At 48.4% G+C, this 13,272-nt stretch overlaps 1 protein-coding gene and 1 pseudogene across 8 annotated transcripts in view; both read left to right on the forward strand.

The window, feature by feature from the left end:
* The window catches only part of CFAP74 (cilia and flagella associated protein 74), an 89,887-nt gene that overhangs the window by 73,586 nt on the left and 3,029 nt on the right, over nucleotides 1–13,272 (forward strand). For all 8 annotated transcript variants that reach the window (XM_061383015.1, XM_061383013.1, XM_061383011.1 and 5 more), the window contains 7 exons: nucleotides 9,447–9,723; nucleotides 10,681–10,779; nucleotides 11,606–11,745; nucleotides 12,402–12,536; nucleotides 12,682–12,791; nucleotides 12,926–12,981; nucleotides 13,110–13,229. In XM_061383015.1, coding sequence (XP_061238999.1) covers nucleotides 9,447–9,723; nucleotides 10,681–10,779; nucleotides 11,606–11,745; nucleotides 12,402–12,536; nucleotides 12,682–12,791; nucleotides 12,926–12,981; nucleotides 13,110–13,229 — 937 coding nt within the window. The remainder of the gene's footprint in view (nucleotides 1–9,446; nucleotides 9,724–10,680; nucleotides 10,780–11,605; nucleotides 11,746–12,401; nucleotides 12,537–12,681; nucleotides 12,792–12,925; nucleotides 12,982–13,109; nucleotides 13,230–13,272) is intronic.
* On the forward strand, nucleotides 1,742–9,438 carry LOC133227927 (large ribosomal subunit protein eL34-like; annotated as a pseudogene).

The following is a 13,272-nucleotide window of genomic DNA, read 5'->3' on the forward strand; positions in this document are numbered from 1 at the left end:
TGAGTTTTCCAAATTTGCTGGCATATTGAGTGCAGCACTTTCACAGCATCATCTTTCAGGATTTGAAAGAGCTCAACTGGAATTCCATCACCTCCACTAGCTTTGTTTGTAGTGATGCTTTCTAAGGCCCACTTGACTTCACATTCCAGGATGTCTGGCTCTAGGTGAGTGATCACACCATCATGATTATCTTGGTCATGAAGATCTTTTTTGTACAGTTCTTCTGTGTATTCTTGCCACCTCTTCTTACTATCTTCTGCTTCTGTTACATCCATACTATTTCTGTCCTTTATCAAGCCCATCTTTGCATGAAATGTTCCCTTGGTATCTCTAATTTTCTTGAAGAGCTCTCTAGTCTTTCCCATTCTGTTGTTTTCCTCTATTTATTTGCACTGATCACTGAGGAAGGCTTTCTTATCTCTTCTTGCTATTCTTTGGAACTCTGCATTCAGATGCTTATATCTTTCCTTTTCTCCTGTGCTTTTCATTTCTCTTCTTTTCACAGCTATTTGTAAGGCCTCCCCAGACAGCCCTTTTGCTTTTTGGCATTTCATTTCCATGGGGATGGTCTTGATCCCTGTCTCCTGTACAATGTCACGAACCTCCATCCATACTTCATCAGGCACTCTGTCTATCAGATCTAGTCCCTTAAATCTATTTCTCACTTCCACTGTATAATCATAAGGGATTTGATTTAGGTCATACCTGAATGGTCTAGTGGTTTTCCCTACTTTCTTCAATTTAAGTCTGAATTTGGCAATAAGGAGTTCATGATCTGAGCCACAGTCAGCTCCCAGTCTTGTTTTTGCTGACTGTATAGAGCTTCTCCATCTTTGGCTGCAAAGAATATAATCAATCTGATTTTGGTGATGACCATCTCATGATGTCCATGTGTAGAGTCTTCTCTTGTGTTGTTGGAAGAGGGTGTTTGCTATGACCAGTGCATTCTCTTGGCAAAACTCTGCTGCTGCTGCTGCTGCTAAGTCGCTTCAGTCATGTCCAACTCTGTGCGAACCCAGAGACGGCAACCCACCAGGCTCCCCCGTCCCTGGGATTCTCCTGGCAAGAACACTGGAGTGGGTTGCCGTTTCCTTCTCCAATGTATGAAAGTGAAAGTGAAGTCGCTCAGTGTGTCCAACTCTTCGCGACCCCATGGACTGCAGCCCACCAGGCTCCTTCATCCATGGGATTTTCCAGGCAAGAGTACTGGAGTGGGATGGGGAAAAAAATGGAAACAGTGACAGATTTCATTTTTCTTGGGCTCCAAAATCATTGTGGATGCTGATTGCAGCCATGAAATTAAAAGATGTTTGCTCCTTGGGAGAAAAGCTATGACAAACCTAGACAGCCTAGTAAAAAGCAGAGATATCACTTTGTCGACAAAGGTCCCTATCATCAAAGCACTGTTTTTTCCACTGGTCAGGTATGGATATGAGAGTTGGAATGTAAAGAAGACTGAGCACTGAAGAATTGATGCTTTCGAACTATGGTGCTGGATAAGACTTTAGAGAGTCTTTTGGATATTAAGGAGGTCAAACCAGTCAACCCTAAAGGAAATCAATCCTGAATGTTCATTGGAAGGACTGATGCTGAAGCTGAAGCTCCAATCCTTTGGCCACCTGATGCGAAGAACGGACTCATTGGAAAAGACCCTGATGCTGGGAAAGATTGAGGGCAAGAGGAGAAGGGATAGCAGACGATGAGATGGTTGGATGGCATCGTCGACTCAATGGATGTGAGTTTGAGCAAACTCTGGGAGATGGTGAAGGACAGGGCAGCCTGGTCTGCTGCAGTCCTTGGGGTTGTAAAGAGTCAGACACGACTGTGTGACTGAACAACAGCTTCTTATCTAAAATCCAGTAATTTTATAAGAACACACTTTGTGTTGGTTGTTATCAACTGATTTTCTCAGGTACATGGTGCTTTTCAAATCTTTTTTTTTAAATTTCAGGAACACTTCCTAGAATTTTAGTCTTAAAACTTAAAACATTTGCTTTATTCTTGTCCTTTGGTTTTCCTCCTGGGAGCCTCCTGAAGTAAATATAATGACTTGTCTTGGCTTTGTTCACTTTTGCCACTTTTTCTTGGATCCTTTCCATCATTTTAAAAATACAGTTTCTTTATTATTTGGGCTTGTTGTGGAATCCGGAGTCTCAAACACACCTCAGAGGACACTCAGGACAGGGGAGTATGGTTTATTACACCAGCGGGTCCAAGAGGAATCAGTTCCCAACAAGTACCCTGATGTTTCTGAGAGGCCCAGTTTTATTACCCCCACCACCACCACCACATGACTGGTTACGTGTTAACAACCTCTTTGTTGTATATGACTGAGCTTTACAACAAGTATGTGCTAGGAGAACAAACAATTAAGGTTAAAGTGGGGAGAGACAATGAGTATACATCAAGGGGGAATGTCTACATGGTTAACCTAACAGGGGCAGCCTGACCTCAACTACAAACTCTGTTTGCCATCTGTAAGGAGGGAAGTCTCCAGGAGACCTGGTTTTCATTAGCAACAGTTTTCCTCACTCTTGGGCAGGCTTCAGGCCCAGTTTACATCCTGTCTTTAAGATGGAGTCTCTCCTGCTTTCCTCACTCTGGCCCAAATATCCTTCGTTGTAGTATGTGGGATCTTCAATCTTCATTATGGCACGCACGATCTTTACTTGCGGCGTGTGGGATCCAGCCCCCTTACCAGGGGTGGCACCCGGGCCGCCCGCTCTGGGAGCCTGAAGTCTTATCCACTGGACCACCAAGGAGGTCCCTCATCATTTTTTTAAATATTTCCACACTTATCTCTTCTTTCTCTTAAAGAATTATCTTCCGTGTTTCTTTATTCATGGCTCCCTTCTGAGTTTCTGTTTCTATATTTCTTTTATTTATAATCCTTTCCTGAGTCGTTTGTGGGTTTTTTTATTTTGGCCATACCACACAGTCTGTGGGATCTTAGCCCCTCAACCAGGGATCCAACTCTTCCTGCATTGGAAGCACAGAGTCCTAACCACCAGACTGCTGGGGAAGTCCCCTTTCCTAAATTTTAATCCCTCACTTCTGACTTCTTGAGATTCTGATCTGTTTTTTCATATGTTGGATTATTTTCTCAAGTCTGTTAAGCTCACTTTGAATGATCACATTGCAATTTTCAACTCTCTGTGGGCACATCTCTCTGGTGTGTTTTACTGTCTATATGAATTGTATTTATTCTGTTCCCTTTTTCTCTTTTAACAGCTTTATTTATGGTTTGATCTGGGTCCTTTCCCACTGCTCATTTTTGCAAATGGTAGCTTCTCAGCTGTGAGAGCCCAGTTCACACTTCCCTCCTTCATGGCTCTGGGGTGCCCTCTTCAGTATGTCGGGGTCAGCGACTTCCTTAGAGCCACCTCCTCTAAGCCCTCCCTTCTGTTTTCAGAAGATTCCAGAGCCAGCTTGCTGTACCCTCCACCCACAATAGTGGCTCTTACATTTTTATCATGTTTGCCTCCAGTTTCCCTTCGTTACAGAAATAGACGGTCTGCTTGCAGCAAGCGACGTGCGGACCTCCTCCCTCCCCAGAGCCTCCCACTGCCAGAATCCGCAGGGTCCTTCCAATTTCTGGGTGTCTGACTTTCACTTCCTAATGGCATATTTATTGTTTGTATGTATTCCTGGGGCTTCCCTGGTGGCTCAGACAGTAAAGAATCTGCCTGCATGCAGGAGACCTAAATTTATGTAAATGCAGGGTGACCAGCCAGGTCAGGCTGTCCAGGAAAAAGGGGTTCCCAGGATGTGGGACTTCAGCACTAACACCAGGGGAGCCGCAGGTGGCCAGGGTCGGGAGGGGGGGGTGTGACACCCCACATCGGTCACATGGGTGGTGTCAGACTCCACATAGCAATCTACATCTTGCTTCTGCTTTTCCCCCCAACTCGCTGGGAGTACCTGAACACGTGAACACATCTAAGGATTTGACTATGGACATGTTAAGTTGGAGGGCTGGTGAACCACCAAAAGTAGTGCTTAGCAGGAAGTTTCTAGCTCCAAATGCATATAAAGAAGAGGAGAGAGTGTGCAAAATCAATTATTTAACCTTCTGTTTCAAGAACTGGGAAGAGAGCACAGCAAATTAAACCCAAAGAAAGTAGAAGGAAAGAATGTAATAAAGATAACAGTGTAAATCAGCGAGTGAAATGAATCAAATATCCAAAAGAGAAAACAATAAAACTAAGAGTTTGTTCTAGAAATTAGTAAACTCATTACTCTTAGCAAGACCAATCAAGATTTTTTTAAAGAGAGGGGGAAAAAAACACAAATTGCCAATCTCAGGTATGAAAGGGGACACGTCACAGAGCCTACAAATATCAGAAAGGTTAAAAAAAATGTTATGAACAACATTACACCAGTTAATGTGACAGTTTGGATATAATGGACAATTTTCTAAAAAACAAAAACTTACCAAAACTGACAGGGAGAAAAAGAGAAAATCTGAATAGTCCAACAACTATGAGGGAAATCAAATGCAAAGTTTAAACCCTCTTATAGAAACTTCCAGTTACAATAACTAGTAGGGATGTCCCTTCATGATCACAACCTTGTCATGGCAACGGGGCTTGCGTAACCCAGTGAAGCTCTGAGCCACATCGTGCAGGGCCACCCACGACACGTCAAAGCGAAGAGTTCTGACAAAATGCGGTCCACCAGCGGTGGGAATGGCAACACTCCAGTATTCTTGCCCTGAAAACCCCATGAACTGTATGCAAAGGCAAAACGATATGATGCCAGAAGATGAGCCCCCACATTCAAAGGTGTTCAATATGCTACTGGGGAAGAGCAGAGAAACAGCTCCAGAAAGAATGAAGCAGCTGAGCCAAAGTGGAAATGACACTCTGCTGTGGATGTATCTAGTGGTGAAAGTAAAGTCGGATGCTGTAAAGAACGATATTGCATAGGAACCGGGAATGTTTGGTCCACGAATCAAGGTAAATTGGATGTGGTCAAGCAGGAGATGGCAAGAATGAACATCAACATCTTAGGAATCAGTGAAATAAAATGGATAGGAATGGACACATTTAATTCTAAGACCACTATATCTACTACAGTGGGCAAGAATCCCTTAGAAGAAATGGAGTAGCCCTCACAGTCAACAAGAGTCTGAAATACAGTACTTGGGTGCAACCTCCAAAATGACAGAATGATCTCGGTTCGTTTCCAAAGCAAACCATTCAACATCACAGTAATCCAAGTCTATGCCTCAAACACTGATGCCAAAGAAGCTGAAGTTGACCAGTTCTGTGAAGCCCTACCAGACCTTCTAAAACTAACACACACCAAAAAGATGTCCTTTTCATCACAGGAGATTGGAAAAGTAGGAAATCAAGAGATACCTGGAGCAACAGGCAAGTTTGGCCTTAGAGTACAAAATGAAGCAGGAAAAAGGCTAACAGAACTTTGTCAAGCAAACACACTGGTAATAGGAAGCACTCTTTTCCAAAAACACAAGTGATGTCTCTACACATGGATATCACCAGATGGTCAATACCAAAATAAGATTGATTATATTCTTTTCAGCTGAAGATAGAGAAGCTCTATACAATCAGCAAGAACAAGGCCTGGAGTTGACTGTGGCTCAATTAGTTCAATTCAGTTCAGTCGTGTCTGTCTCTTTACGACCCTATGGACTGCAGGGCTCCAGGCTTCCCTGTCTATCACCAACTCCCGGAGCTTGCTCAAACTCTTGTCCATTGAGTCGGTGATGCCATCCAACCATCTCATCCTCTGTTGTCCCCTTCTCCTCCTGCCTTCAGTCTTTCCCAGCATCAGGATCTTTTCCAAAATGAGTCAGTTCTTTGCATCAGGTGGCCAAAGTATTGGAGCTTCAGCTTGAGCATCAGTCCTTCCAAAGAATATTCAGGACTAATTTCCTTTAGGACAGACTGGTTTGATCTCCTTGCAGTCCAAGGGACTCTCAAGACTCTTCATTACAGTTGAAAAGCATCAATTCTTCAGTGCTCAGCTTTCTTTATGGTCCAACTCTCACATCCATACATGACTACTGGAAAAAAACATAGCTTTGACTAGCGCAGATCATCAGCTCCTTATTGCAAAATTCAGACTTAAAAATTTAAGAAAGTAGGGAAAACCACTAGTCCATTCAGGTATGACCTAAATCAAATCCCTTATGTTTATAGAGTGGAAGTGACAAATAGATTCAAGGACTAGATCTGGTAGACACCATGCCTGAAGAACTATGGACAGAGGTTTGTAACACTGCACAGGAGGCAGTGACCAAAACCATCCAAAAGAAAAAGACATGCAAGAAGGCTAAGTGGTTGTCTGAGGAGGCTTTACAAATAGCTGAGAAAATAAGAGAAGCGAAAGGCAAAGTAGAAAGTGAAAGATATACCCAACTGAATGCAGAGTTCCAAAGCATAGCAAGGAGAGATAAGAAGGCCTTCTTAAATGAACAATGCAAAGAAATAGAGGAAAACAATAGAATGGGAAAGACTAGAGATCCCTTCAAGAAAATTGGAGATATCAAGGGCACATTTCTTGCAAGGATGGGCACAACAAAGGACAGAAACAATAAGGACCTAACAGAAGCAGAAGATATTAAGAAGAGGTGGCAAGAATACACAGAAGAATCATACAAAAAAGGCCCTAATGACCTGGATAACCATGATGATGTGGTCACCTAGAGCTGGACATCATGAAGTGTGAAGTCAAGTTGGCCTTAGGAAGCATTACTATAAACAAAGCTGGTGGAGGTGATGGAATTCCAGCTGAGCTATTTCAAATCCTAAATGATGATGCTGTTAAAGTGCTGCATTCAATATATCAGCAAATTTGGAAAATTCAGCAGTGGCCACCAGACTGGAAAAGGTCAGTTTTCATTCCAACCCCAAAGAAGAGCAATGCTGAAGAATGTTCAAACAACCAGATTGTTGCACTAATTTCTTATGCTCATAAGGTTATGCTCAAAATCCATCAAGCTAGGCTTCAGCAGTATGTAAACCAAGAACTTCTGGATGTGCAAGCTGAGTTTAGAAAAGGCAAAGGAACCAGAAATCAAATTGCCAGCATTCATTGGATCATAGAGAAAGCAAGGGAATTCCAGGAAAACATAAACTGGAAAATTCTTAAAGACATGGGAATACCAGACCACCTTACCTGTCTCCTGAGAAACCTGTATGTGGCTCAAGAAGAAACAGAACCAGACGCAAAACAACTGAATGGTTCAAAATTGGGAAAATTGAGTACGTCAAGGCTGTATATTGTCACTCTGCTTATTTAACCTGTATGCAGAGTACGTCATACAAAATGCTGGGCTGGACAACTTGGAAGCTGGAATCAAGATTGCCAGGAGAAATATCAACAATCTCAGATGTCCAGATGATACCACTGTAACGACAGAAAGTGAAAAGGAACTAAAGAGCCTCTTGAAGAAAGTGAAAGAGAGTGAAAAATCTGTCTTGTAACTCAACATTCAAAAAACTAAGATCATGGCATCTGGTCCCATCACTCATGGCAAATAGAAGGGGAAAAAGTGGAAGCAGTGATACATTCTCTTGAATTCCCAAATCACTGAAGACAGTGACTGCAGCCATGAAATTAAAAGTTGCTTGGTTGCTCCTTGGAAGAAAAACTATGACCAACCTAGACAGCGTAGTAAAAAGCAGAGACATCATTTTGCCAATTAAGTTCCATATAGTCAAAGCTCTGATAGTTCCAGTAGTCATGTGCAGATGTGAGAGCTGGACCATAAAGAATGCTGAGCATCAAAGAACTGATGCTTTTCAACTGTCGTGCTGGAGAAGCCTCTTGAAAGTTCCTTGGACAGCAAAGAGATCAAACCAATCAATCCGAAAGGAAATCTACCCTGAATGTTAATTGGAAGGACTGATACTGAAGCTGAAGCTCCAATTCTTTGGCCACCCGACTCACTGGAAAAGACCCTGATGCTGGGAAAGATTGAAGGCAAAAGGAGAAGCGTGCAGGAGAGGATGGTTACATAGCATTACCGACTCAATGGACATGAATTTGAGCAAACTCCAGGAGATAGTGGAGGACAGAGGAGCTTGGCCTGCTGCAGTCCATGGGGTCGCAAAGTGTCAGACATGACTTAGCAACTGAACAACAACAAACAACTAAGGATGTAATGTTCAACATGCTAAATATAATTAGCCCTGCTTGTATGTTATACAGGAAAGGGAAGAGAGTAAATCCTAAGTATTCTCATCACAAAGGAAAAAATACTTATTTCTTTAATTTTGTATCTATGTGAGATGATGGATTTTCACTAAACTTACTGTGAATATCATTTCACAGTATATATGTCAAATCATTTTGCTGCACACCTCAAGCTAATGCAGAGCTGTGTGTCAATTACATCTCAATAAATCCTGGGCTCTAAAGCACAGGCTCAAATACTTATGGCACATGGACCTCGTTGCTCCACAGTATGTGGGATCTTCCTGGACCAGGGATCAAACCCATATTTCCTGCGTGGACAGGTGGATTCTTTGCCACTGAACACCTAGGGAAGCTCTGTCATTTTATTTTTAAATGTCATGCATATGTTTGTGCTCAGTCGTGTCCAGCTCCTTGCAACTCCATGGACTGTAGCCCTCCAGGCTCCTCTGTCCATGGGATTCTCCAGGCAAGAATCCTGGAGTAGATGGCCATTTCCTTCTCCAGGGGACCTTCCCAACCCAGGAATCAAACCCATGTCTCTTGTGTCTCCTGCATTGCCAGGCAGATTCTTTACCACTGAGTTACCTGGGAAGCCCTTTTAAATATCACTGAATATTTAAGGAAATAAATCAGACACTTCCATTGCAACTGTTTAAACTTGTGATTAAAATTTTAATTATCCAGTTAAAATGTGCACAGGGGCCTCTTCAGTGGACAGCATCTAGAGGCATTCAGGATGGTGCAGCATCTGACATACCGTTGTAGGCTGCCCTACAATACAACCTCTAACAAAACCAGGCTGTCCTGAACCCCTGGTAATAGAATTGTTTACACTTAGACCAAGAAGGTTGGGAAGGCAACAAAATCCACATGTGGTGTGTGCCCAGGCCAACTTAGAGGCGTTCATGCTATGAGACCTAAAGTTCTCATGAGGTTGTCTGAAACGAAGAAATACGTCAGCTGAGCCTATGGTGGTTCCATGTGTCCTAAATGTGTCCGTGACAGGATCGATCACGCTTTCCTTATCGAGGAGCAGAAGATCGTTGTGAGAGTATTGAAAGCATAAGCAGAGAGTCAGAAAGCTAAATAAAAAAATGAAGCATTTTTGAGTAATAAAAAATGTGCACAGGGGTAAATGGTATTTTGGAAATTGACTAAAACTCATGAATGGGGTTGGAAACAAAGCCTGTGACACCTGCTGTCCTGGTCCTGGGCGTCCTGTGTTGGAGGCCCCCTTGCTCAGCCCCTGGCTGAGCCCCTCATGCTGTCACTTCCAGGTGCTTCAAGCTGGCATGCCGGGCCGTGGGTGTCTACCCGCCCCTGGAGCTGTCCCACAACCAGATCAAGTTTGCAGCCACCTCCTTGTACGACACATCTGTGGCCACTCTGTACGTCATCAACTCCCACCTGAGCATGAACTCACTGACCCACTCAGTGCCCCGCATTGGCTCAGAGGACGCTTTTCCCGTGGGGCCCACGTCTTTTGAGTTCCTGCTGCCCCCAGATTCGCCCATCACCATCTCACCCCTGGTGGGCACCGTGTGGCCAGGAAAGGTAGGTGTGAGCCCCACAGGTGGGCTGTTGGGGGGGGGGGGCAGGCCACCCCGGGGTGCCTGGTTCTGCCCACCCTGGACCACAGTGGTTCAACCAGACAACAGATGGTAGAGATCAACCTGGATCCTCATCAGAGCTGAGTGGGCCCTCCTGCCCTCTACCCAGCCCAGCCTGGCCCCAGAAGCGGGGCACCCAAAGGCATCTGACCCCACAGGCCCCTGGCTGGGGGCTCCATCAGTTCAGACCAAGTGAGGGTGTAGAGCCCTGGATGTCACAGCAGATGGTCACAGAGGCTGCGCAGCACCTGGTCACCAGGAGCACAAGGTTTCCCACCTCTGCTCCTCCTGATGAAACAGAAAGAGCCAGGCCTCAAGGCAGGGACTCCCCGGGGCCCTCACAGCATCTCTGAGCTTACTTCCATGCCTTCATATGTGGGGGTGACAGCCACTGTGAGGGAACTGAGTGAGGATGGGCAGGGACATACAGGCCCTGCAGTCACAGAAACGCATCGTAGTAAAGTGAGCAAATTAGGCTTAAGAAATGGTTCTTTTCTCCAAGGGAGTTACTGCAGCTGTTAAGAGCTTCCCCCTCACTCCCTTGCTGTGCTGAGCATGGGGGAGGCTACGGTGAGGGAGCCCTTGTGGGGCCCAGTGTCATCCTGGGGGTGGGCTGCCATTCCCCTCGTGGGGACAGATGGGTGGTGCAGGGACCACCCCCAGGTCTCAGAGCCTGAACATGAACCTTCCCTTCTCACTCATGCCCTGTGGGCTGCTACCCACCGTGGGCAGTGTGCCAGGTCCATCACAGGGACCCTCCCCCGACATGGTGAGAGGGGCCTGGTGATCATGCCTGCAGCCACCCAGCTTCCAGGGACAGAGATCAGGCAGGACCTCCCAGGAGGGCTCTTCTAAGCTAAGACCCCAACATGTCCGAGAGCATGAACCTTTCCCCCCACAGAGGTGCCTGGTCCGAGTGGCCTTCCGGCCAGTGCTGCCCAGCGAGCTGATCCACCAGGAGGCCTTCCAGGCCCTGAGCAGAAAAGCTGAGGTCAAATTGGTGCGTGGTGGGGAGGGGGCCAGGGGGGCTTGGAGCTGCCCGCTTTGTACGAGGCCCTTGCACAAAGGCTTGGGAACAAACACCCCCCACCCCGCCTTGAGATTGGGGGCGCCCAGGGTTGGGGGGCAGGAGCCCTAGGAACACTTTACGGAGCATTAGGTGTGTTTTAAGAGGTTAGCACTTTTTCTTGGCAAAGGCCCTCCCTCCTCCCTTGAGAGCATCACCAGGCAGGGAAGAGCCCCAGATCCTGGTCCATCAGGGTGGCCTGGGAGGGTAGGCCAGGTCCTCTGTACTGCTCAGCAGAGGCTTGTGCTTACAGTGAAGGGGAACAGACAAAACATCAAAGGGCCTGTGAACCTGAGGGAGTTCAGGCCTGAAGAAGCAGCTGCCCCAGGCTCCTGCCCAGAAGGGGCATCCGATACAGCTGGGCAGTCATGACCCAGAGCCCCGTGCACCTGCTGCTGCCCTGGAGATGCGGGGGCCCCCAGCCATTACTCCTCGGTGTCCAAGCACCCCTGCTATCACAGCACACCCAGAAGGAAGGGGCAGATGCCTTCAGCCTGCCAGAGGGCAGTGAGGCATGGGGGCAGGGAACAAGGGCAGGAACCCCCGTTTTGGCCAGCCCTCTGCCTCACCTTGTGCCTCCCCTTCCTGATGGGGAAGACAGACACTGGGGGTGGTGCATGAGCCCTCAGGGGTCTCCGCACCTGTCATCGGTCTCCCTTAAGGAGGTACTTGGGGTCTGGGTCCCGGGTTCCTGCCCTGGACAGTCTGCCAGCTCAGCAGAGTCCCAAGGGCAACACCACAGCCAGCCTCCCCCTGGCAGTCCCAAAAGGAGACGGTCACCCAGAGGAAGGACCAGCGGAGACCATCTTTCTCCATGCTGCGGCTGCAGAACCAAGACCGGCTGCTCCGGGCCTCAGCCTCCCAGCCCCCGGAGCTGCAGAAGGAGGACCTTGCATCCAGGTGGGCCCGAGAGAAGGCTGCCCCCACCTCCTGCCCCACAGAGATGTCCCCCTATGCTCCAGGGCCTTATGACTGCAAGTCCAGAGCGTGGCTGGCTTCAGGCACAGCTGGAACCAGGAGCTGCCTTGAGGCCCCTCAGGTTCTGCTGTCCTGGGTATCTGCTCACCTCAGTTCCCCTGGGCCCAGGGTCCCTGTGAAAACTTTCAGTCCAGGGGCTGGGGGACGCTGAGCCCCTGACCCCCATGTTCCCAGCTCAGCAGCCCAGCCTCCCCAGTTGCCACATGAGCTCTGGGCAGCTCTGACAGGCTGGAGCCACTTGTCAGCCCTGGACCCTTGCTGTGGCCCCAGGAACTCGGTTGTCTGGTGGTGCTTGATGGGTACCCTGGGAGAGGAGAGGCCCCCACAGGGACCAGGGAAGGGATGCAAAAGCCAGACAAAGTCTGGCTGCAAAAGTCAGACAAAACCGTGACAACCACAGCCTGGGCCACAGCATGGCCCCCAGGCTGCCACCCCCACTGCCCCGTACCCTCCGGCCCAGGGCCCTGGGAAGCAGGTGTGGCCTTATAGATCCCTCCATGGAGGGCAGGGCACAGCCTCCTAGGTGCTGGGGGCAGTGTGGGACAGGGCATGAGTGCACCTTGCCGGTTCTGTTCCAGCTCTCAAGAGTACCAGTCGGCACAGGCCTCCCTGACCAGGTCTTTCCAGGGGAAGTTTGACAAGTTTGTGGTTCCCTGTGTTGTTGCTAGCGGCGACACCAAAGACAGGAAGGGGACAGAACCGCTGAGCTTCAGGTGCCGTGCTCTGGGCAGTGGGGTGGGGTGGTCACTCTCCCTGCCAACAGCCACCCAGATCCCGGTGGGGCCGGCTCAGGGTCTGGATGGGAGGGCAGGGCACATGGTTCCTGCCCTACCCTCAGCAAATCCCCGCCATTCCCAGTCCCCACAACACGCTGTACCTGGAGCTGTGGTGTCCAGCAGTGGCGCCGTCTATTGTGGTGACATCCGACAAAGGCAAGACTGTCATTAACTTCGGCGACATTGCTGCAGGTGTGTCCCGATCACAGCCCAGCCCCCATGCACACCCCCACCCATCGGAGCCCAGCCCCCACGCACACCCCTTTTCACCTGGGCTCCCACACCCACCCCCAGGCCTGGGGCTGTGACCTGACCCCCCATTTCAGGACACCGGGGCATAAAGAAGGTCTCCATCCAGAACATCTCCCCTGAGGATCTCGACGTATCCTGCCCACGCCATCCAGGCAGCTTGTAGCAGGGGCAGGGGGTGAGGGGGTGGGGGGGAGAGAGAAGGGGATTGTGAAGGGCTGAGGCCCCATTCTCACCCCCTCCTTGACGCTGGGCCCTCAGCTGGAGTACTCCGTGCTGAACCCCGATGGCCCCTTCGTCCTGCTGAACCCCACCATCAGATTGCCCTCTGGCGAGACCCAGGTCCTAGATCTGTCCTTCTCCCCACGTGAGAGTATTGTGGTGAGTCCCAGCCCACCCAAACTCCTTTGCAGCCCTGTTCCCT

This window comes from Bos javanicus, chromosome 16, assembly GCF_032452875.1.
Source record: "Bos javanicus breed banteng chromosome 16, ARS-OSU_banteng_1.0, whole genome shotgun sequence".
Taxonomy (NCBI): Eukaryota; Metazoa; Chordata; class Mammalia; order Artiodactyla; family Bovidae; genus Bos; species Bos javanicus.